We start from the raw sequence: 25753 nt of genomic DNA on the forward strand, positions 1-25753 counted from the left end.
CACATGAAAGTTCACATGTTCCAGAAGGCATTTCTGCCCCAAAACAGTTTACGTTCAAATGGCTCTCCTATGACGCAGTGACCCGAGACATAAGCCTAGTTTCCTGAAACGAGTCACAAATTATATACAGAAATATAATTTACATAAGTATTCACACCCCGGAGTCATGTTAGAATCCCCTTTAGCAGCAATTACAGTTGAGTATTTCTGGTTAGGTCTCTAAGAGCTTTGCACACCTGGATTGTACACATGATCATTTTTTAAATTATTCAAGCTCAGTCTAGTTGGTTGTTGATCATTGCTAGACAGCCATGTTCAAGTCTTGCAATACATTTTCAAGCCGATTTAAGTGAACTGTAACACCACTCCAGAACATTCAACGTCGCCTTGGTAAACAACTCCAGTGCATATTTGGCCTTGTGTTTTAAGTAATTGTCCTGCTGAAAGGTGAGTTCATCTCCCAGTGTCTGTTTGAACCAGGTTTTTCCTCTAGGATTTTGCCTGTGCTTAGCTCTATTCCATTTATTTTTATCCCCCAAAAACGCCCTGATCCTTGCCGATGACCACCATGCCCATAAGATGATGCAGTCACCACTATGCTTGAAAATATGAAGAGTGGTACACAGTGATATGTTTGGGGCAAATCCAACACAACACTTTCTATTCAGGACAAGATCATTTGCCAAAAATGTTTGCAGTTTTACTCTAGTGCCTTATTGCAAACAGGATGCATGTTTTGGAATATTTGTATTCTGTACCGGCTTCCCTTTTTTCACTCTGTCATTTAAGTTTGTATTGTGGAGTAACTACAATGTTGTTGATCCAACCTCAGCTTTCTCCTATCACTGCCATTAAACTTTAAAATGGTTAAAGGTCACCTTTTGCCTCATGGTGAAATCCCTGAGCGGTTTCCTTACTCTCCGGCATCTGAGCTAGGAAGGACGCCTTTATTTTTAGTGACTGGGTGTATTGATACACCATCCAAAGCGTAATTAATAACTTCACCATTCTCAAAGGGATATTCAATGTCTGCTTTTTAAATAAAATTTACCCATCTACCAATAGGTGCCCTTCTTTGCGAGGCCTTGGGAAACCTCACTGGTCTTTGTGGTTGAGTCTGTTTAAAACTCACTGCTGACTGAGGGACCTTACCGATCATTGCATGTGTGGGGTACAGAGGTGAGGTAGTCATTCAAAAATAATTTTAAAACACTGGTTAAATTTGTACTCCTGAACTTAGTCTTGCCATAACAAAGGGGTTGCATACTTACTGACTCAAGACATTTCAGCATTCCATTTCAATACATTTGTAAAAATGTATAAAAATATATATAATTCCACTTTGACGTTATAGGCCAGTGGCACAAAATCTCAATTGAATCAGTTTTAATTTCGGTCTGTAACAAAAATGTGGGAAAGGTTGAGGGGTGTGAATCCTCTGAAGGCACTGTATATGAAAGTGTGTTTGCTACATTTACACAGGCCCTTCGGCTAGATGCTATGTGCATTCCTCATTGAGTATGTCACCCGTGTGAAAGTGTGGATTATTCATGACAAATGAAAGCAATAAACGTGCAGCATTCACTTAAAATCGCCCCCCTTTCAGAAATAATCTTCAATGAATATGCAGTGAAGGGAAGTGGACTCCTGAAGACCATTCTCCCTCCATGCAATAAGATGAATGTGTATAGGCAGACTGAGCATACTGCAAGACTACGTTGAGGGATTGCGGCTGAGAAACTCCTTTGGCAGTTTAGGGTAATAAAATGGACAGGAATCAACGACCTATGAGTTTGAGGAATGTCATTAATCCAAAATTACTTTAGGGGCAAATGCTGCTCCTGCTGTAGAGTGGGAGCAAATGGATCAAGTGCCAAAGATAAAATGCGACAGGCAAGAGGAATACAGCGTGATGTGTGAAAATGGAAATGAGTAACGAGACAACGCCACTAATCTGAAGTCTCCAAAAGTGTATCTTTATTTATGTGCCAGGGTAAAGGAGCATTGTATTTGTTATTCCCCGTTACCAACCCACAAGGCCGGAGAGAGAGCAGAACAAATATTTGCTTTTGAGAAAGAGAAAAGTGCAGACTGTTCTGCAAAAAGCTGATCGATAATTCTCTGACACTGACAATAAGTTACAAGCTGCCAATGAGCCAATTCATTGTCCTGAGGAATTGGCTTAGGTTGACAACAACCCTAAGCAACATTTTGTTAAGACAGATAGGGTAGTTTCCCCCCCAATGTAATCTATATTCAGAGGCACTAGGAGACCATACTCGTGGGACTGGTTCAGCGGACTTTGGTTGCAGTGCAAACGGCAGAGAGTGTAAAGGGGAAAAACCCTCACTGAAAGAAAGGAAAGCATTAGGCTGAATTCCATTTAGTCATTCTTAGTGTATCATGAAGAAACTTCATTTCAAATCAATCATTCTAGTTTCCGATGACGTTATTCCCTCATGGGGAAACCAGTGGGGTGAAGATGCTGATACTGAGAGGAGTACTACATCAGAAAACACCCTGCCACTTTTGCCTAGTAAGACAAGAGCACAATATCACTACAAAAGGGCTTCTCTGTGGGTAAGTGAAATGTATATATTCCTGAGGCCTTTGTACCAGATAGACACAGATTTTTGTAGGGAGATAGTAGCCTCCTGTCTACTGCCTCTGTAGTGTGACAGACAGCTCAATCTGAGATCTCATTGCGTGGCGGAAACTAGATCTGCCTCAACTGGGAGCATCCGAAAGCAACAGAGGCTTCTCTAAAACAGGCAGGAGGCACTGAGAAACACGAGCCCTGGAGCGATCCCAAAGAGAGGGAAAGACAGTGACAGCACCGGGAGCCATAATCATCCAGAGGTTGTGACTAATTCATGATGGCGTCTCTCTCCATGTTTTATTTATGCAGCACTGGGGGTCTCGGATGGCACCCCTCTGTTGGACGGGGGGTGTATATCAGTCCACGGCACAAATTACACTCCCACCGCCGCTTGGGAAGATTGAGAGCCATGTATGAGTGTGTGTGGAATTAAGAGTTGTGGAATAAGCATTTGGCTCATGTAACATCCTGAGATAGGGCAAACTTTGTGATTTACTGTGAGCTGAATCCACAGTCTTTGTTTTGCATTGTTCCTAGCATGGCATATTCATGCACAGCATGGCTTAAAATGATAAACCTATTTGAAAACAACAGGGGGAACTTGAGCTGCTGCCTCAATGACATTTCTGCTCCTACTGGAAATAAATTGAAAATGTGTTAATGCTTACACTATGTAGTACAGTCAAAAATAAGTTTAGTTTGGAACGGTAGAAGTCATGGCGTTGTCCTTTACCATATAGCCAACTCTGAAGGCTACACAATACCGAAATCTGGATCAATATTTGATATGTAACATATATATATATATATATATTCTCTCCTCAATTGGTCAGGATTTTGTAAAAACCAAAGACCTATTAAAAGCGTTTGGGTAAACCACACCACTCATGTTTTCCACATCTCGAAGCCTATTTTCCCAGTAAGGCCTATCAGATGGTAAGTCCCTGGAAAACTCCCTCTCCACAGACATCCTCCTATCCTGCAGGAGCATGGAATTGTCACTAAACATACCAGACAAATGAATGAACCAGACCCAAACCATTCAGACTGCATGGCTGTGGTCTCCTGTTGTTTTTTAGTTTTTTTAGAAAGACCAAATCAAGAGCAGGGAAACTTTAAAACCTCTACAGGATCGGTGTCCCTATACTGGGACGGTTAAGCTAACATGCGCTAATGTGATTAGCATGATGTTGTAAGTAACAGAAAACATCCCAGGACATAGACATGTCTTACTTGGGCAGAAAGCTTAAATTTGGGCAAATCTAACTGCACTGTCCAATTTACAGTAGCTATTACAATGAAAAGATACCATGCTATTGTTTGAGGAGAGTGTACAATTCACCTCTGAAGTTAAATAATGTACTTACATTCAGTAATGTTGCTCTGATTTGTCACCCTGAGGATCCCAGAAATAGAATGTAGCATAGTTTGATAAAAATCTACAAATGTACAGTTTTAAGCGCTGCCGTCTCTGGCTCTACACCCAACCCGCACAGCCATTTAGATGTGTGACAGTTAGAGTATATGCGAATGATCCATCATGTATGACATTCCTAGGAGTGTGGCAAATATTTTTTTTTAAAGATATGGTAATACAAAATATATGTTCTCTATAGTTATGCACTTGAAAATGTATCAATTGACCAATTCGGCACATTTGGGCAGACTTTATACAAAATATTGTTCAGTATTGCAATGCTTCACTGGATCAATCTGAAACTTTGCACACACACACTGCTGCCATTTAGTGTGCAAAATCTAAATTGCACCTAAACTGCAATATTATATTAAAGGCCTTTCTCTAGCATTTCAAAGATGGAAAATAAAATCATGTTTTTTTTGTATCATCTTTTACCAGATCTAATGTGTTACATTCTCCTACATTAATTTCACATTTCCACGAACTTAAAAAGTGTTTCCTTTCAAATGGTATCAAGAATATACATATCCTTGCTTCAGGTCCTGAGCTACAGGCAGTTGGATATGGGTATGTCATTTTAGGCAAAAATGTCAAAACAATGGGTCTGATCAAAGGTTTTAAATAAGATATTGGTTTTGTGGGCTTATTTTGAGTGGACTCTAGAGGGAAAGGGTCACTATGATTACATTCTACAACAGTCTCACGTAGCACTAGATACTTTGCTCTACAATATTAATATGAACTAATCAAAGTATGAATTAATAAAATATTAAAATGTGGTCAAAAAATGTGGTAAATATTTTTCCATCTTTGGGCCAGCCTTAATTCTCAAACCATTATTTTTCCAAACATCTCTGAGGCAGTTTAATACTGCTGAAGTAGAAAGTGGTTGGAAGTCACTGAGAAGCTGTAAATAAAGCAGGTTATTAAGTGTTAAGTCATGAAGGCTTTCCGTTTGACAAGTACAGGGCATTGGCCAATTATATGCATGGCTGCCTTTTACAACAGCCACTACAGAGACTTTGTATAGGACTTTGTTTTTCTTTTCACCCTCCCTACATTTTCAATGCTGTCAATTTATTTTAACCCATTGCACACCTCACAGATGATGCTCTGGTACCACCAAACAACAGCCGAAAACATCCTGAGGACGGCTATGTCAGTTTCAAATGCAAAGAGGAAATGTACCTTTGGTTCAACTCTGGTCATGATACAGCACGTTGGCTGAGCGGTTGCCCTTGTGTATCTAACTATCCAATCACCTCATTGTTATCCTCTGCGCCGTTGTCCCCTAAGAGCATCAGCTCAACACAAGCTGTGAAACATTAACCACCATGACTTTCAATCATTTAGAAAGTAACTACATCTCTCAGCAGAGAAGAGACATCCAAACTCGAGTTTGTCAGGTTCCAAACGCCTCCGTCAGATGCATCCTCTGCTACATGTTAAGAGTTTGGAACCAGCCGACCCCACTTGTTGTTGTTACTGTAAGTCAAACATGGGCATTGGTGAGCACTCCAAAGCTACAGGACATGAGGGAAAGGGGGATACCTAGTCAGTTGTCCAACAATGTATTCACCTAAAACGTGTCTTCCGCATTTAACCCAACCCCTCTAAAATCAGAGGTGCGGCAGGCTGCCTTAATCGACATTCACGTCTTCGGCGCCCAGGGAACAGTTGCTGCCTTGCTCAGGGGCAGAACGACAGTTTTCCCTTGTCAGCTCGGGGATTCGGCCAAAACGCTCTAACCACTAGGCTATCTGCCGCCCCAGGAGCTTGTTTACTGGTCTCATGGAGAAGATTGTGAACATATTCTTCTTTGGCCTTGAGCCAAGCTGTTAAAAGCCTCACTCAGATTTGGGTGCAATAAAACATATACAATTCATTTTGTGGCATCTACAAGAAAACATGCAGAGTTTTCCACTGCAGTGAAGACAAATAACAAACATCTTCATGGCATCAAGAATTCCACATTTTGTAAACATAAGCTTATTAGCTCTGATCCATTACACCACACAAGTACACAACATTGGCACACTAACTCAAATATATAGCAGTATGCCATCTCCAGATAATTTGTCTGATGCATAGATATTCAATAAAAGTCTGCCCCATTATAGATTTAAAATCTTGGAGGGAACTCAAAGCACTAACTCCTTGTCCAAATATCCCCCTTCCACCTCTCCCCTCTCCTCTGTTCCCCTCCAGTGTGAGAAGAGACCCTCACAGGCTCTGTGCAGCCTTAAATCAGGAGCTGAGGAGAGGTAGCAGCCAAAGGGCAAGGTGGGGAGGAGAGAGGAATGTAAAAAGAAACAAATCTAAATAACACACCACCTCCTCTTCTCCTCAACTATCAGAGTTCCAGTCATAAAGAGATGGGGATCCCTACTGCTAAACAAAAACATATTACTTCTACACAGCCAAAGAAATGACCACAGTAAAGTCACTGGGCTGCCAAGTGGCTAGAGCTGTAATGGAGGAGTTTATATAAATGCCAAACTAACCCAGATTCAGATGACGATTCTACCCATGCTAGATTACGGAGACATCATTTATAGAGATCGGCAGATAAGGGTGCTCTTGAGTGGCTAGATGTTTTTTTTAATCATTCGGCCATCAGATTTGCCACCAATGCTCCTTACAGGACACATAACTGCACTCTATACTCCTCTGTAAACTGGTTCTCTCTGTATTCTCGTCACAACACCTACTGGTTGATGCTTATTTATAAAACCCTCTTAGGTCTCACTCCCCCCTATCTGAGATATCTACTGCAGTCCTCATCCTCCACATACAACACCCGTTCTGCCAGTCACATTCTGTTAAAGGTCCCCAAAGCACACACATCCCTGGATCGCTCCTCTTTTCAGTTTGCTGCAGCTAGCGACTGGAAACAAAGTGCAACAAACACTCAAACTGAACAGTTTTATCTCAATCTCTTCATTCAAAGACTCAATCGTGGACAGTCTTATTGAGAGTTGTGGCTGCTTTGTGTGATGTATTGTTGTCTCTACCTTCTTGCCCCTTGTGACATTTTGGTCATGTAGTGTATAAACGTGACATGGAATTTTGTCACAGAAAATAGTAGGTTTGCAGTATGGATCAGATGAAATGGAGGTCATTACCACTATATACATTCATAGGGAAGTTTTAGGTGTGCCACAGAATGTTATATCCCATCAAGTTGTGCAACTGTTCAAAAAAAGGTTGGCAACCACTGGTGCATACAAATCTAACTACAGACCCAGTTACTGGCATTGGCACACACTAAGCTTGGGCGGTATCCAGATTTTCATATCATACCGTCCTTCACTCATCCCAGGATTTACGGTATTACCGGTATAGCACACAAGGGGGTACTAAAAACACAAGAAAAGGCCTTTGTGAAATCACATCGACACTGTTCTAAAACAATTAAGCTACAACAAACAAACAAACTAATTACAGACAGGCAAATCCAGCTCATAAAGTTATCCAAGCATAGCTAGTAGCTACCCAGTGTCATTTTCAGTGAGTGTGGACATTTACAAGCGAAAGGGAATGAGATTTTTTTTCCCAAAGGAAGAGCAGCACGCGTACACTGAGCAGAGGGGAGAAGAATGGAGGAAAAAACGCTAATAAGAAGCACAGGAAAAAAATAACTCATCCAGAGCTCTTTGACTTAGAGCAGAACGCCATAAGATATCTGATGTTAGTAGTGAATTGCATATAAGTGTAACTTCATCACTTCATGTGCACCGCACAACGGAGACTCTCCAATAGTTATAGAACACTATAGACTCACCGGCTCCTGCTTCCTCCCATTGTGCCATTTACGAACACGTGACTGTTCTGGGGAACTACGCTAAGCTTCACAATGTGACAGGTGAAATGAAGAACGCAATATGCTTCATCTAACATATTGCACAAGTTGACTGCAGGTATTAACTTAAGAAAGTAGCTACAAATATTCAAATCTATTGAAAAACTTCCAAACTATTTCTTTGAAGGTATTTACAGTATTGAGAAACCATCCTATGGCTTTTTCCAAATACCCCAGTATACGGTATACCGCCCAAGCCTAGCTTGCCCACACACATAGGCACATACAGTCCTACACAGATACCATCCTGCTGATGTGGCTGAGGGAGTCCTGCACCATTTCTCTCCACTCTAAATACTGAAAGCAAAGTGCCGCATCAATCTGCAGTGGCTTACTGCATCATCAGCCTTGAGAAGAATACAGAACATTCCTCAAAACCAAGACCAGACCAACCAAGTCACACCTCCACAAACACTTATTTGTCAAGACTTTGAGAACATTGTGACTTCATTTCAAGCTAAACACTCTGGAACTTTTTTCAAATCCTGGCAAAGAAATGTAAATCCAACTTTGACTTTCTCATCACGACTATTTTCACGAGGTAAGATGCCTGAAAACACTTTCATACAGCAACGACCTGGGGGAGAGTTGCAGAGGAGAGAGGAGAAGTACAATGATCCAATATTTCTTAAGTTAACTATATGAGACTTTGAAGTGCTGAGAGATTCCGTGTAACCTTTCCCTGATGGATACCTGCCTTTGAAAGCACTGTCATCCATCTTGTAGCGCAGATGGTGTCAATGCTTTCCATCTATCTCTCTAAATAAATATGCATCTATCCTCGTTCCATCTGGACCGTGTGGGTTACACTGACCTCTCTGCAAAACCACATGTGAATACATAATCATGGTGGGGAGGATTTCTGCTGTGATTCAGACTTGATAACTAAGTTCAGACAGCTTTTCTTGACTTACCTACAGCTAAGAAGCTTAGTCTACAAATATGCCTGTGGGGCTACACACCAATCCATCTCCCTACATAATACATCTATGAAGGTGAAGGGGGAGGCGGCTAACGTTCATAAAATCAGTGACAGATCCCTGGTCCCAATTCAAGTTTGAGAGATCAATTCGTTCATGTTTGTCAGGCCGTCTGTGCTTGGTGGAGTAGGTCTCAGGTTCACATATACCTACAGGGAGATGGGCTGCTGGAATGTCGACACACACAGAGAGAGACACACACGCACACAGAGACCCTTTACACCTGCAACCATGGTCATCCACACCAGGGTGAACACACAAGCACGTCATGCATAAAAAAACATGTGCTCCCACACACAAACGTACACCTGCATAAGCACTTAGCATACAAACACACACTCATCACCTGCACATAAAACACAGATTTGTTAGTGTGACATGGCAGGGTCTTGCTGTGTATTGATCAGACAGGAACAGCTCCATATCACTGCCTGCTCCTCATTTCCTGCTCTAAACTCCCTTAAGCCCTGACCAGCCTCCGACACACAGACAGACAAACGATACAAGAACATCCAAAACTGCAAAGGTGCTGGTTTACCCTTTCTTTATACTGTACTTTGTCAATATAGTCTTCAACACTTGTTTAGCTGTCCTGCCCAGTGTAAAAGCCCTGAGATTCAGTACTGGAGAGAGACAAACATGGGAACACAGCGATCAAAGTCTGATCCCAATGACTTGGCCCTGCCTGGGTTCCTGGCACTGCGCCAGCACTTTCCTTCTCTCTCATACGGAGTACGAAGCCCTGATGCACTATCCTTTAGGTGTGTGTGTGTGTGTTTGTGTGAGTGAGTGACAGAGATCAATGTCCTTTTATACAAGCGTATAGAGCACACACACAGCAACAACAGCATCCACCGTACCACTGTTTATGTCCCAACTTCCTTCCAATGTCTGACTACATTTCCACCAATTCAACCCCATTTTATAAAAAGCAGTGCAAGAGTTTCCAGACATTAATCCAACAGTGTATACATTACACCCTGTTTAATACATTCCTATAACACTAACAGTGCAGCGATAGTACATTTTAATAGCCAGCCCATTGATTTTAGGAAAATAATGCTCCAGGAAATGCCCTGTAGTGGAGTCATTTAAGTAACACTATTCTACTTGATGATCCCAGAGTACACTGACTCACTAGCTAGTTATGGCCCTCCTGGCCAAACAGTCAAGTCAGCGAGCGTTCGTGTGGTTCCTGCCGAGACAGAAGTGAAAGACAACAAGGAAAAGTGCTGTCGCAGCATCTTGTCCAGGCCTATAGGGTTCAGTGAAGAATGCACCGACCGCACATCTCCCTGAGAACAACAGAACATCCATCCAATTCACACCCACTAAACTCCCACTCAGTGAACAAAACACACACCTTTAAACTTTTAGCTTTCTTGTTGCTAGAAGTCAATTGTACAAAATCATGGCCTTGAGCGTGAATTGATTTGTAAAGAACACCTTGTCAAGACCAACATTGGCAGTAATTTAATTTCACTGTGCATTGAGCACCAATAAATTAAAATCAGGCTACTTGGTGACATATATTCAATAACGGTTATGTGTCATGATAAAGTGCATTGTGTGCAAACGTAACGAGACCATTCATGACAATGTTCTTTGAGAGACCTCTCGCATAGTCTGAATGAAAGGATGCTCTACTCTCTGCTTGAGTAAAGACATGCGGTAGGGAACTATACCGGTAATGGACTGACTGGACCGATCTGAACGGCATCCATCTTGCCTGGGGTCACTGGCTGTAGCAGTACACTACATTCAGTGGCCAGAGAAAGTGAAGTACAGTAGAGCGCTCTGGGCTCACTGATCCTAGGTCAGTATGGTGGCCATGTCAACACAGTAGCCTTACTGTACCAAAGGCGTGTCAATAGCTTCTTACATAATAAAAGTGCCTCTGTATTTCGATGGGCCTCACTGCCTACTGTTCTGTACCACTGGAGCAGCAGTCATGGGATTGTCAACTCATCCTTGAGGTTTTCCCACATACACACACACAAGCACGCACAGAAGTATGGCTGTCAATGACAAAAAAAAAAAAATCATAAATGTGGTCGACCAAGAGTCAGCTGATGAATGCCATCCACGTGGTAACCCGACTGTTTGTAAAACAGGCCATTGCACTGGCTTAATTAGTCCTGATACCTGTGACTAATAAAGTTGGCTATTTAAGCACTGAATATCAGCTACCCAACCTTATCAGGAGTTATCGTGAGTCTATTTGCAATGTGTTTACACAGCTGGAAAAGCAGAAGTATTTTATTTTTTGCTATGATGAACTTGTCCAATTTTTTTTTACAGATACAAACATGAAACCATTGATCAGGACAATGGGGTGAAACTCCTTCTCCAATCCATAAAGTCCATTTAGGCTATTTGATCGGAGAAACCTGCATTATGTAAAAAATGTCTGTCTCATTACATTGTCATACATTTTACCTCCAGCCTTTACCTCCAGCCTGTCGTCGATTATAGAAAAGGCCACACTCTTTCTACCTATCCTATATCTGCTACTTGAGTTATGTTAGTTTATTTTATTGACTGAACGTTGGTGGAGCGCCAATCTGAAGTCGTAGATTGCCGAGTATCAACTGCAAGATAAAGAATGGTTGGCTAATTTTGCCTTCACCGTGGACATCATGGCCCCCATGAATGAACTGATCAGCCTGATCAGCCTTGTCAAAACCTTCAAGGGAAAATGAATCCTCCTGACCAGCCAAGTAGAAGCCAACAATCTCACCCACCTTCCGACACGACTAGTCTGTTCCCTATTAGGTGACCAGCGGGAGAAGTATACGTCGCTGCTGCGTGCTTTGAACAGTGAGTTTCCTCGTCGTTGAGGATTTCAAAGTCTTGGAAAATGACCAGCTGTTGGTTTCCTCTCCTTTCACCTTCAATGTGGACAACGCTCCCACTGACCTGCAACTTGAGCTTATCGATTGTCAGTCTGATGCAGTGAATGGAGAACTATTTAAAACAATGTCACTGACGAGGTTCTATGCATCTCTTGATGAAAAAAACTTTCCAAAGATTAAGAGTCATGCCCAGAAGATGTTTGTACTGTTTGGGTCAGCTCTCTTGGTGTTTTTGTTCATACCCAATAACAAGAGTTCTGTCAGTGGTGCTGAATGCACAGTGTACATTTCCCTCCGTGTAGTTCATTGCATGTTTAATAATGAAATTACCAACAAAAATCAGAACATGGGTGTGGTTTATATATGTGCATGTTAAAAAAGTAAAATAAGTAGCATATCTGGATGTGATTTACAGTAGATATATCTGTCAACACAGTCATACACATGACGTATAGTCCCGTAATATGATCCTGGCACCCGATGGCAAAAATATATTCTTATGTGGCCCTCCATGGAAAATAATTGCCTAGTCGGTAGTGAATGTGTACAGCTCCTACAAGCTGATGAGCCATATAGAGGGACAGGATCTGTGCTGCTCCACAAAGCACAACCCTTACAAGATGTAGTAGTAGACCTAGCTACATGTACAAGGAACCCAGAATCGAATTGTGAATGTGCATCTATTCACATTATAGCAGTCAGTGGGGCAAACGGAGGATTCTTCTTCCCCATCCAACAAATTCCACCAACAGTCTTTGCATCACAAATTTACAGTGATATTTAAAGCGACGCTATAGAGGTTTTGAATCATTTCAGCCAGTAGTTTTGAAAGTAGTGTTCACAAGCCAAAATGTCTTATTTCTTCCACTCGATGTTGGAACATTGCTGAGGGGATTTGCATCCATTTAGCCACAAGAGCATTAGTGAGGTTGGGCACTGATGTTGGGCGATTCATTCCGAGGGTGTTCAATGGGGTTGAGGTCAGGGCTCTGTACAGGCCAGTCAAGGTTCTTACACACATATCTCGACAAACCATTTCTGTATGGACCTCGCTTTGTGCACAGGGGCATAGTCATGCTAAAAAAAGGGCTTTACCCAAACTCCAGCCCCAGACCATTATTCCTCCTCCGCCAAACTTTACAGTTGGCACTATGCAGTCGGGCAGGTAGCGTTCTCCTGGCATCCACCAAACCCAGATTCGTCCGTCGGACTGCCAGATGGTTAAGTGTGATTCATCACTCAAGAGAACGTGTTTCCACTGCTCTAGAGTCCAACTGTGGCGAGCTTTACACCACTCCAGCTGACACTTAGCATTGCTCATGGTGATCTTAGGCTTGTGTGCGGCTGCTTGGCCAGTTCTTGTGCTGACGTTGCTTCCAGAGGAACTTTGGAACGCGGTAGTGAGTGTTGCAACTGAGGACAGACGATTTTCAGCAATCAGCGGCCCCGTTCTGTGAGCTTGTGTGGCCTACCACTTCGCGGCTCAGCCATTGTTGCTCCTAGACGTTTCCACTTCACAATAACAGCACTTACAGTTGACCAGGACAGCTCTAGCAGAGCAGAAATGTGACTGACTTGTTGTAAAAGTCACTGAGCTCTTCAGTAAGTCCATTCTACTGCCAATGTTTACCTGTGGAGATTGCATGGCTGCATATATCAATATTTATTTTTCTTCTTGCAATTCGTATATGTTACAAATCCACTTCGTACAACACGTTACGAATTTGTAGGTGCTTTAAGATCTAAGAAAAAGGTGCCCAAGAATTTAAAAAATAATAATAATCTGACCAATAGGGAAATGGTGAAGAAGAGTGCTGTACAGTACTACAGACATCAGGGTAAAAAGAGTGTCAACTGTCATATTGCACCATGTTGTAATTACCTACTGGAAGACTACATTGAGTCTTAACACGGTGGCACCAGCGAGGTAGTTTTGGCCTTCAAGGTTAAGGTTTACAGCAGTAAACAGGCTCTTCAGAGAGCGTATTAGAAGGTGAATTGAAGGGGACGTGTGTTTCAATGTGGCTGTGGTCTCTCTCTAGCATGTTACCTCAAGTCCAGGCTGATAACACTGACAGTGAGGATCACTCTGGGCACACGTTGGATCAGATGCAGTACAGCCCCCTCTAGTCAGTCCACCACACACACACACACACACACACACACACACACACACACACACATACAAATAAACAAACACACACCACTGCCATCAAGAAACCTGTCAATAGCAGGGACATTATAGCCACATGCCACAGACAATGCTACAGGGAAACCTGTCAGTCTGGAGTAGTCATCAGCACAGGAGCCCCAGAAGCCCCAGCACTCACAGATATGAAGAGAGGAAAGGAACACAATACTGTAAAGAGAGGAACGGCAAAACAACGAGAGAAAAAAACTAGGAAAGGATAGGAGGTAAAAAGAGGAAAGACAAAATAAATGAAAAATGAGGGTTGTAGTACCTGAGAGGCAGATGAAGGTCATGTAGTCTCCCTGTCCTCCAGTAGCCAGGAAGGGGATCTTCTTCTTGGTCCTCCTCTTCACCTGCACGGCTGCAAGCATCTTCTCATCGTGGGGCGTGAACACCGCCTTGTTGATGGCTGACTTGGCACTCATCTTGGGGGAGGGGGAGAGTCGCAGAGAGAGAGAGGGTAGATGGAGGAGTTCGTCAGCTCTCCTCTGTGGATGGAAAGAGTTAAGATCATTGGTGAGTGTTACTTTGGTGGAAGGGGTTAGGTTATAGGGTTTAATATTTTCCCAGTATTTTACAAATGTTGCATCCTGAGAATAAACCTCTTTTCTCCCGGGTAGCCCGGTATTTCCTGCAAAAACCAGAAGTGTAATTCAAAACAATATGAAGCATATAAATATATTTTTTTAAATCAAGCCTGATGCTTCCTGAGCCTCATAAGCTATACATTATATACAGTGGGACAAAAAAGTATTTAGTCAGCCACCAATTGTGTAAGTCCTCCCACTTAAAAAGATGAGGCCTGTAATTTTCATCACAGATACACTTCAACTATGACAGACAAAATGAGAAGAATAAAAAAAAATCCAGAAAATCACATTGTAGGATTTTTAATGAATTTATTTGCAAATTATGGTGGAAAATAAGTATTTGGTCAATAACGAAAGTTTCTCAATACTTTGTTATATACCCTTTGTTGGCAATGACAGAGGTCAAACATTTTCTGTAAGTCTTCACAAGGTTTTCACACACCGTTGCTGGTATTTTGGCCCATTCCTCCATGCAAATCTCCTCTAGAACAGTGATGTTTTGGGGCTGTTGCTGGACAACACGGACATTCAACTCCCTCCAAAGATTTTCTATGGGGTTGAGATCTGGAGACTGGCTAGGCCACTCCAGGACCTTGAAATGCTTCTTACGAAGCCACTCCTTCGTTGCCCGGGTGGTGTGTTTGGGATCATTGTCATGCTGAAAGACCCAGCCACGTTTAATCTTCAATGCCCTTGCTGATGGAAGGAGGTTTTCATTCAAAATCTCACGATACATGGCCCCATTCATTCTTTCCTTTACACGGATCAGTCATCCTGGTCCCTTTGCAGAAAAACAGCCCCAAAGCATGATGTTTCCACCCCCATGCTTCACAGTAGGTATGGTGTTCTTTGGATGCAACTCAGCATTCTTTGTCCTCCAAACATGACGAATTGAGTTTTTACCAAAAAGTTCTATTTTGGTTTCATCTGACCATATGACACTCTCCCAATCTTCTTCTGGATCATCCAAATGCTCTCTAGCAAACTTCAGAAGGGCCTGGACATGTCCCCCTGCTTAAGCCAGTACACGTCTGGCACTGCTCACCGTTCTTGTGATCATTTTGACCCCACGGGGTGAGATCTTGCATGGAGCCCCAGATCGAGGGAGATTATCAGTGGTCTTGTATGTCTTCCATATCCTAATAATTGCTCCCACAGTTGATTTCTTCAAACCAAGCTGCTTACCTATTGCAGATTCAGTCTTTCCAGCCTGGTGCAGGTCTACAATTTTGTTTCTAGTGTCCTTTGACAGCTCTTTGGTCTTGGCCATAGTGGAGTGTGACTGTTTGAGGTTGTGGACAGGTGTCTTTTATACTGATAACAAGTTCAAACAGGTGCCATTAATACAGGTAACGAGTGGAGGACAGAGGAGCCTCTTAAAGAAGAAGTTACAGGTCTGTGAGAGACAGAAATCTTGCTTGTTTGTAGGTGACCAAATACTTATTTTCCACCATAATTTACAAATAAATTCATTAAAAATCCTACAATGTGATTTTCTGGATTTTTTCTCTCATTTTGTCTGTCATAGTTGAAGTGTACCTATGATGAAAATTACAGGCCTCATCTTTTTAAGTAGGAGAACTTGCAATTGGTGGCTGACTAAATACTTTTTTGCCCCACTGTACATTTTATGAACCCAAGCCCCCCAAAAACTAAATGATTGTGTCATTATCCAATACATATGATTTATAGGCTTTATATGATTTATAGGCCAGATATGCTTTACGCACGTCATAAAAACATAAAGCCCATAGATGTAGCTAGCTATATGCTCTCTTGGGTAAATAAATGAAACAAGCTCCAGTAGGCTAATCTTTTTGAGTGTGAACTGTATTACATGGACTGGAATTATGCACCTCCTTCAACTCATGATGAAGCTGGGACAGAACTCTGGTGCATCACATGTGGATTCTGGTGCATTACATACGGCCTACAAAGTTAGAAGTATAGGCTAGAGAATTTGATTTTAAAATATAATAGGGCCTATTTGTATTAGTAGGAGGCTGACTCATATACATAATTTTATCATATTTCCCCTAATGTTATAGCCTACCTCTTTCTATTGTTGCTTCATTCTTTCCTCACAACAGTTAAGTTACGTTGTCCTCATCTTCATTATTCTAATGACATGCTTGTATAATAGGACTATATAATTAGATTCAGACGGCTTTCACGAAGATTGAATTGTTATATGTCTGAATAAATAAATGCTATAGCCTACCGCCATCGACAGTTCTCTCTTCTTTCAAATGACCCGTGAGTTCTATTGTCTGCTGTAATTAACAGTCAGCAAACAGCTTACACCCCTCTTTGAATAGTCTATTGCTATGAGAAATACACAAAGTCCAGCAAACTATTCTAGTCTAGCTTTTCTTGCATGGGACCCCAAGAGCTAAGGAGCTTTTTTTAAGGAGAGAGGCCAGAGGAGCACAGGTGTGTGCATATTGCACAAGAGACAGAGGCTATAAGTTAGAAGCTTATTATGCATAACCCATCATTAATTAGCTAAATAGAAGGCTGCATTGAATGTATTACCTGAAAGAGGTAAGCTAGGACATCTATATATGCATATATCAATCTTGAACAGGATTATCTATTTTGGATGCAATTTGAATCTAATTGAGAAAGACTGTGAGAGTGCTTGCGCATGCATTGATTTAATGCAACAACATCCGAGTGATAGGCTGTTTTAAAACTCTGTAGGTGCAAAAAAATACATCTTCACATTCTTCCAGAAGCAAAAAAATACATCTTCACATTCTTCCAGAATCTCCCATAAGTGTTCAATTGGGTTGAGATGTGGTGACTGAGTCAGTCATGGCATATGGTTGACATTATGTTCATGCTCATCAAACCATTCAGTGACCACTCGTACCCTGTGGATGGGGGCATTGTCATCTTGTTGGGGCATAGCCATTGTAGCCAAAAGAATTCCCTGCCCAGCATTTTTACAATTGACCCTAAGCACGATAGGATGCTAATTGCTTGATTAACTCAGGAACTACACCTGTCTGGAAGCACCTGCTTTCAATATACTTTGTATCCCTCATTTACTTAAGTGTTTCCATTATTTTGGCAGTTACCTGTAGCTCTCACTTTCACATAAATCATGCATTGTCAATGCAAACTTTCTCCAGAGCATTCTATCCTAAATCAATCACTCCAGCCAATATCACAGAATTATTCTTATAATGAAGGGAGGAAAAGACACACTGGTAGAAACAATGTCTTTGTTACATGTCAGAAGAAATCACATACCCAGAAATCACATTACGAAAGCAGTGAGATCAGTCCCGGAAGAAATCAAATAAAAATGGCCATTACATCCGACTGCTCTGTGCTTTTCCAGTCCCCAGCATCAGAAAAACCACTCCAATCTCATTTCAGAAACATTCTACTCCCCAAAATAAATGGCCCTATAAAAGAATGTAATGACAGAATGAGTGACCGCCTCCAATATGGAAGACAGGCCATCGTTTCTGTGGAGTGGTGCAAATATCGACATCTCTTAATATTACACAGGCAATGTTCCCTCCAACATCTGCTGCAGTTAGGAAACATCTCAGAAACATCTCATTGCCATTGAACAGTCATCACATTTGACATTATTTGAAATACATATTTTAAATGTAACTTTGTTCACATTATAAACTGTCAGCTCCTCATAGAATGAGACGAAACACCCAGGTCCACAAACACAATGTGCTTTGCTGATCGTGTCAGAGAAAGCAGTGCTGAGGCAGTGCAAATGTGGTTACATTAATGGAGGAGGCAGTCATAAACAATAGCGTTTAATTGTGTCCAAATGCTCTCCAGGGAACTATGGAGTTTAATCATTGTCTCAGCCAGACACACACAGAGGTGGTGCACTGGTGATACAAAAATATAACTGTCCGTCACAAAAAATGCTACATGAATTAGGGCGACTCAGGAGGCATAGCAACAATGCCATCGTCGATTTGGATTTCTAATAAGCAGGCCCAAAATACTTGTTTTTCACACTGCATTGAGCTTCAGATAAGTGTTTGGCAGTTGAGGAGGAGAAGCAAGGAAACAAAATAGTTTCACAGAAACATAATCCGCAGCGTTCGAAGCATTGGCAAGACAAATTAATTGTAGGGAAAACACTAACAGCTTTTTGAAGTTTTCATGGAGGAAGAACAGTTGACTTATTAAACCTGATAAGCAAACTACTGTACATCAAGGTTAAGCTTCCAACGCTGAGGATTATGTTTCTGTGAAACTATTTTGTTTCTCCTCCTCAACTGCCAAACACTTATTTGAAGCTCTGTTAGGAGAAACACTGAACACCCATGTCTCTTCATCTTCAACAGTCCAGCGAGAAAAACATTCTGGCCTTTCTTTGAGAACAATAAATACAACAGGTAATATGAAACGTCAAGAGGCATCGAGATTCCATCCAGAAAAGCCAGGATTGTTTACTTTCAGACATTTTGATTTCTGAATCATGAATGGTGCTGCATCTGGCGAGATTTAGTTCTAAGCATCGGCACATTCACCGTTTCTACTGCTAGGTACACCTATCCACAGGGTAACATTAGGTCACAGTGAACACTATGGGAGAGCACAATTCAACTAGCTTAAAAACCAAAACAGTAAAACAATCCAGCTCAGCAAATGGCATTTCAAAATATCAGCAGACTAGGCTCTAAACAAATTGTCTATCTCAGAGAAAACATACATGCCAAGATTTCTTTGAGCGCAATTAGCCAACAAAAATGTATTTCCTTGTAGTGTTTAAAACATCCAAATCTACAGACAAGTGCATACAGCAGTGGAAGCTACCCAGATGAGGAAAGGGAGGACCATCCTCCTCAGTGAATTTAATAAAAATCTGAATAGTTAAAAGGTAAAAATAAATAAAAAATATACTACATATTCACGTTAACAAATAATCGATAAAAACACATTTGAAGGTATACAGTAGCCTCAACAGCACTCCCTGGGGTAGCACCACGGGGTAGCGGGAGGACAGCTAGCTTCTGTCCTCCTCTGAGTACATTGAGCGAAATGTTTGTGCTTCTAGTTCCGACAATGCAGTAACAACTACAACAACTACCTTATACACACACAAGTGTAAAGGGATGAAGAATATGTACATAAAGATGTATGAATGAGTGATGGTACAGAACGGCATAGGCAAGATGTAGTAGATGGCATCGAGTACAGTATATACATATGAGATGAGTAATATTGGGTATATAAACATATAAAAGTGGCATCGTTTAAAGTGGCTAGTGATACATGTATTACATAAAGATGGCAAGATCAATAAGAGCACCATATCGAAGCTGCCCAGCAATACCAGTTGGGGTGGTGTTGTCATCATGTTTGACAGTCTCCTGGAGGGAAGGAGTCTCTCCAAGAAATGGTCATATCACAGTCTGCCGATATGGACAGCCCCATCAAGAGGATCCTCCTGGATGATGTATCTTAGGAGAGAATGGTAAGCAGCCTGAAACCTATAGCAGTAGCCATTGCACAGATTGAGGGAGACAATGCCATTCTGTCTGATGTTCAGACTGCTTGCAGATGTAAGAGAAGAAATCCATACTGCCCTGCCCACTTCACTGTTACTCCAAGCAGAGGAAACTGCAGTTCTAAAATACATCAAGAAGCGTGAAGACTTCTGCCTGAAGCCCATACACACCGCAGCGTACGTTGGACCCCAAGTATGCTGGCAAGAGCATCCTGTCTGGTGCAGAGATTGACAAGGCCTATGGTGTCATCACTACCGTGTCTCGCCACCTTGGCCTGGATGAGGGCAAGGTTCTTGGCAGTCTAGCGAAGTACACTTCCAATCAAGGGCTTTAGGATGGAGATGAGATATGTTGGCACGACTGCCATATTACATCAGCAACCTGGTGGAAGGGACTTTGTGGATCTGAGACTCTTTCTCCTGTGGCCTCCATCCTCCAAATCCCACCAACATCAGCCGCCTCAGAGCGCAACTGGCCCTTGTGTGGGAACACACACCAAAGCACGCACAGGCTGACCAATACAAGGGCTGAAAAATTGGTGGCCATCCGGGCAAATTTGAGGCTTTTTGAGCCTGACAACGAGCCATCCTCAACAGGGCTGAAAGTGACAGTGAAGATGAGGCCTCAGAGTCTGATGTTCAAGAGTTACACATTGAGGAGGTCCAGGGAGAAGACATGGACGCCTGAGGGGAAGACAACCAAAGCTTTAGTTTCTAGACTATGTTGAAAATGTTTTGGGAGATGGGATAGATCATTGGGGATCATTCAATATTCCCTTTTGTTGTTCAGTGAAATAATCCCATGTGAAGAATCAACTCATTTAATTAATGTTCAATTCCTAACTAAAATAGTTTTAATTTCTACTGGAAGGATTTAAATCACTTGCAATTATGTCTACTTATGATAAGGTAAAAGGTTTATGTCTCCATATGATATGGTAAATATATCCAATGCAAAAAACATCTACATTTAAATGCCATTAATATTAATTCCCATGTATTCCCGTTAATTCCCACCTCTGAATATTCCCCAAAATGTGCAACCCTAGTCCTACTTAATCTTAAAACGGCACAGGCGTACACAAACGGATAGGGCCGTGTTCAGTTTCCTATAAAAAACAGAAACGGTGTTCTTCCACCATTTCAGCCCAGTGGTGCCCACCAATCTCTGTACAAATGATTTTCTAGTAATTCAGAACTTCAATGAAATTAATTGAAGTGGGAATAATACGCTTCATTATGCACCTACGCGTATGAATAAAACATGAAAACCTCGATTTTGTTTTGAGAGATGGCCTCAAACACAAATCATATGAAGACACTAGTAAACCTGAACATCAAATGTCAATGGTCCTACTGTCACCTTAAGGAGGTAGAGAGGCATAGAGAGAGGGAGAGATAGTAGCCCTAATCCTGGGTGTCCCTACCGATCCACTATCATCCTCCAGCTAAGAGAGAAGGCTCCCCGTGTCTCTCAAAGCTGTCGGCAGATAGTGGTGAGTCTATATCCAGCCTCAGGTGGGCAACTGAAGCGTGAGGGATGGAAGGGAGGACCTTGGAGATTGAGGGTGGATTTCACTTTTCAGTGATGGTTTGAATTACATCAGCCTCACATTCCGACACTGCCTGGCAATGGTGAAAACAACCAGCTGTGGAAAAAGTACCCAATTGTCATACTATAGAAAAAGTAAATACATGTTAAGTGATACTTAAATAACAGGTTTCCAATTTGTCATACTTCAGCTAGTTTGGATCTTTGTTTGTTTTACAGGTAAGGAGGATCTATTGACACTATGTAACTTTGCTTGTAATACTTGCAGTGCATTTGGAAAGTATTCAGACCTCAAATGTGGGACTACATATGAAATAGTGATAGTTTTATGTGGAACTATGCCACTGTTTTCAGTGAATGTTTTATTCTGCATTGTATTTCTCACCTTAGGCCTAGATCCTTAAATAAATATAGCATAAAGAACGTTGTCACCTCGTTTTTAAAAACATTGTGCAGACAGTGAGACCATTGTGCAATCTCTCCGCTGTTGTGGAACATTTCAACTTAATGTAGGTCTATCTTCTACATACTGCATCCATTTCAAGCACAGTGTTTTCCCTGCCATACGCTATGCAACTGTATTCCTTTAGAAATAAATAGTATTTTTCCCAATATGAAGATTCTCATTCCTCCCCTGAAAGAAAGCTGTTTCAGAGCAGGCTCCCTCTCATCATCCTTCCTGCATTCTACTCTGTTAGAGGCCACCCCTCTACAAACTCACACTCGAGCAAAGCTGAAGTGTAGCTGTTATTCCTGTTGAGTGTGGAGCGTTCTCTAAGGAATGTGAATGGAAGATAAGCCCCAGGAATGTGATTTCCCCTGCTTATCGCTGTCTCACTGGCTCGATCTGCACACTGCCATCTGAAAACAACCCTGGATGTGGCACAAAGAAAGTTAAACATAACACCTTGGCATCACACCAGGCACAGTGTTCCAACTGGGTTGGTTAGCGCACAGATTAGTGTTGGGCGGTATCTAGATTTTCATACCGTTTCTGTACCATACCGCACAAAACAATTCAGGCAACCGGGATCTTGATCCAGGAGGGTATTGAAGATTGAATGTCTGTAGTCTGGTACCAGTCTTTGCCACTCCATCTCATTGCCAAAGAGACTGGCCTTTCAGCAGTCCCCATGTTCAATATGCAGCTGGATTTAAGGCGGAGTTGCTTGTTGGAAATAACACAAATATGTTCCACGACAACATGGAGCCTTGAATATAGAATTAGAACTATGACAAAGTCAAAACATTTAGCTGTTAGCTAGGCAAGTTATTGTATTTTGAGGCTTAAAATCAAAGCAGAGGTTTTGTGGTTGGAATTGCCATATGTATTTAGACTGAGCTAGCAACTTGACAGATTAGTTTCATCTGGACAATCACAGTTGCTTAGTAAACGTATACCAGCGTATTCTGTGGAGAAAAAAGTGATAAGAGTTCCAATATTTGGATAATTGTTGTAATTGAGTTGATAACCCTCACAGGTTATCCTCCATCAGTTCTCCTCGCTCATTAATGATTGAATGTTCATATTTGAAGATGACAGAAAGGCCAGTTTCTTTGGCAATGACAAGGAGTGGTTCGGAGTGGAATGTTAGCTAAAGAGACTCTTACATAGGCTAGACTGTCTCTGCTGTAACTAAAAAGCTTGATCTAGCCACTTAGCTAGCAAGTTAGCTAAACAAATGCATAACTGGAGCCCTGAGCTGTGTGTATATACTTTATTTGGCCCCTCCTACATTTCTTGTAGTTATACTTAATTTATAGTCATAAGCATTGCCATATCATACCGTCAGTATTTCAAAATAGCCCGGTATATCGCCCAAGCCTATTTCAGATCCTCTGTTTTCTGAAGGACTCTTCAAAGGGTTGTTAACCATTAACTGTAAATGTCAGAGGAAAGTAGCTGTAACAGCATTCCAAATGTCGCACTATACCAAAGATTAAACATAAACAATGATCAGTTTCTTGATTTTTCTGTTTTTTTATCAGTGTTTGGCAATTCTGGAAGATGTCACACTAATTTAATTGGCTTTGTGGTAGCCTACGCCATTGCAAATCCTGCACCTGTCCTATCGTTGTGAAGCTCTCAGCCTGGCTGTTGTGCCAGAATTCTATTGGCCTGTGTAAAGAAGTAAGCAGGGAAAGGAGTGGTGGGGAGTGCTGAAAGTTTTGGCTGTAGGTTTAAACAAAGCACCCTTACTCAAGAGGCCTCTTGAGAGCCGTGTGCTCTGGCTGAACAGATTTCACATTAACACGCTGAGCGAAAGGAGAGACTGCACTCGGCACTGCTCCCTCCGTTCACCGCTTGACGAGGTACAGTGAATTAAGTGTTTCTGGGAAGGGAGGGATTGTCACTGGAAAATGGGGTGACTGACAGGGTTACAACACGAGTCTCAGTTTCAGTGTTGTAAAGTATTTATGTAAAAATACCCTCCCAAAATACTTTAGTACTTTAAAGTATCTACTTTACTATTTAGTTTTTTACAACTTTTACTTCACTACATTCCATAACTTCTTAGGGCTGAGATCCCGTTAACGGAATTGATATGACAACAGCCAGTGAATGTGCAGGGCTCCAAATTCAAAACGACAGAATTCCCATAATTAAAATTCCTCAAACATACAATTATTTTACACCATTTTAATGATAAACTTCTTGTTAATCCCACCGCAGTGTCCGATTTCAAATAGGCTTTACGGCGAAAGCACCACAAACGATTATGTTAGGTCAGAGCCAAGTCACAAAAAAACAGCCATTTTTCCAGCCAAAGAGAGGAGCCACAAAAAGCAGAAATGGAGATAAATTAATCCCTAACCTTTGATCTTCATCAGATGACACTCATAGGACTTCATGTTACACAATACATGTATATTTTGTTTGATAAAGTTCATATTTATATTTAAAAAATCTCAGTATACATTGGCGCGTTACGTTCACTAGTTCCAAAAACATCCGGTGATTTTGCAGAGAGCCACATCAATTTACAGAAATACTCATCATAAATGTTGATGAAAATACAAGTGTTATACATGGAACTTTAGATACACTTCTCCTTAATGCAACCACTGTCAGATTTCAAAAAAGCTTTACGGAAAAAGCAAACCATGCAATAATCTGAGTACGGCGCTCAGAGCCCAAACAAGCCAAAAAGATATCTGCCATATTGTGCAGTCAACCGAAGTCAGAAATAACATTATAAATATTCACCTACCTTTGATCTTCATCAGAATGCACTCCCAGGAATCCCAGTTCCACAATACATTTTTGTTTTATTAAATAATGTCTGTCATTTATGTCCAAATAGCTCCTTTTGTTAGCGCGTTTGGTAAACAAACTTACAAAGCACGTTCAATAGGAGCAGACAAAGTCAAAAAGTTCCGTTACAGTCCGCAGAAACATGTCAAACAAAGTATAGAATCAATCTTCAGGATGTTAACATAAATCTTCAATAATATTCCAACCGGAGAATTCCTTTGTCTGTAGAATTGCAATGGAACAGAGCTCGCTCTCACGTGAACGAGCGTCACGAGCTCAAGGCATTCTGGCAGACCTCTGACTCATTCCCCTCTCATTCGCCCCCACTTCACAGTAGAAGCATCAAACAAGGTTCTAAAGACTCTTGACATCTAGTGGAAGCCGTAGGAAGTGCAACATGACCATTATCCCACTGTTTCTTCAATAGGGAATGAGTTGAAAAACGACCAACCTTTCCCACTTCCTGGTTGGATTTTTTCCCAGGTTTTTGCCTGCCATATAGGTTCTGTTATACTCAAACATAATTCAAACAGTTTTAGAAACTTCAGAGTGTTTTCTATCCAAATATACTATTAATATGCATATATTAGCAACTGGGACTGAGTAGCAGGCAGTTTACTCTGGTCACCTTATTCGTCCAAGCTACTCAATACTGCCCCCAGCCATAAGTTTTTAAAGAAAATAATACATTTTCCCTAAGACCCAAAAGTACTCATTATATTTTGAATGCTTAGCAGGATAGGAAAATGGTCCAATTCACACACTTATCAAGATAACATCTCTGGTCATCCCTACTGCCTCTAAACAGCCATCACTAACATAGAGAGTCTGCTGCCAACATACGGACTCAAATCTCTGGCCACTTAAATACAGACTTAATAAAGGTATCACCAGTCACTTTAAATAACGGCACTTTAATGTTTACGTATCCTACATTACTCATATGTA

The 25753-nt window shown here is 41.5% G+C and overlaps 1 protein-coding gene across 2 annotated transcripts in view; it reads right to left on the minus strand.

Annotated features, from left to right (window-relative positions):
• The window catches only part of LOC115146085 (syntaxin-binding protein 6-like), a 101394-nt gene that overhangs the window by 70024 nt on the left and 5617 nt on the right, over positions 1 to 25753 (minus strand). For both annotated transcript variants that reach the window (XM_029687882.2, XM_029687883.2), the window contains one exon: positions 14179 to 14395. In XM_029687882.2, the coding sequence (XP_029543742.1) occupies positions 14179 to 14332 (154 nt within the window). In that variant the 5' untranslated portion in view covers positions 14333 to 14395. The remainder of the gene's footprint in view (positions 1 to 14178; positions 14396 to 25753) is intronic.

Source organism: Oncorhynchus nerka, linkage group LG18, assembly GCF_034236695.1.
Source record: "Oncorhynchus nerka isolate Pitt River linkage group LG18, Oner_Uvic_2.0, whole genome shotgun sequence".
In the NCBI taxonomy this organism is placed as follows: Eukaryota; Metazoa; Chordata; class Actinopteri; order Salmoniformes; family Salmonidae; genus Oncorhynchus; species Oncorhynchus nerka.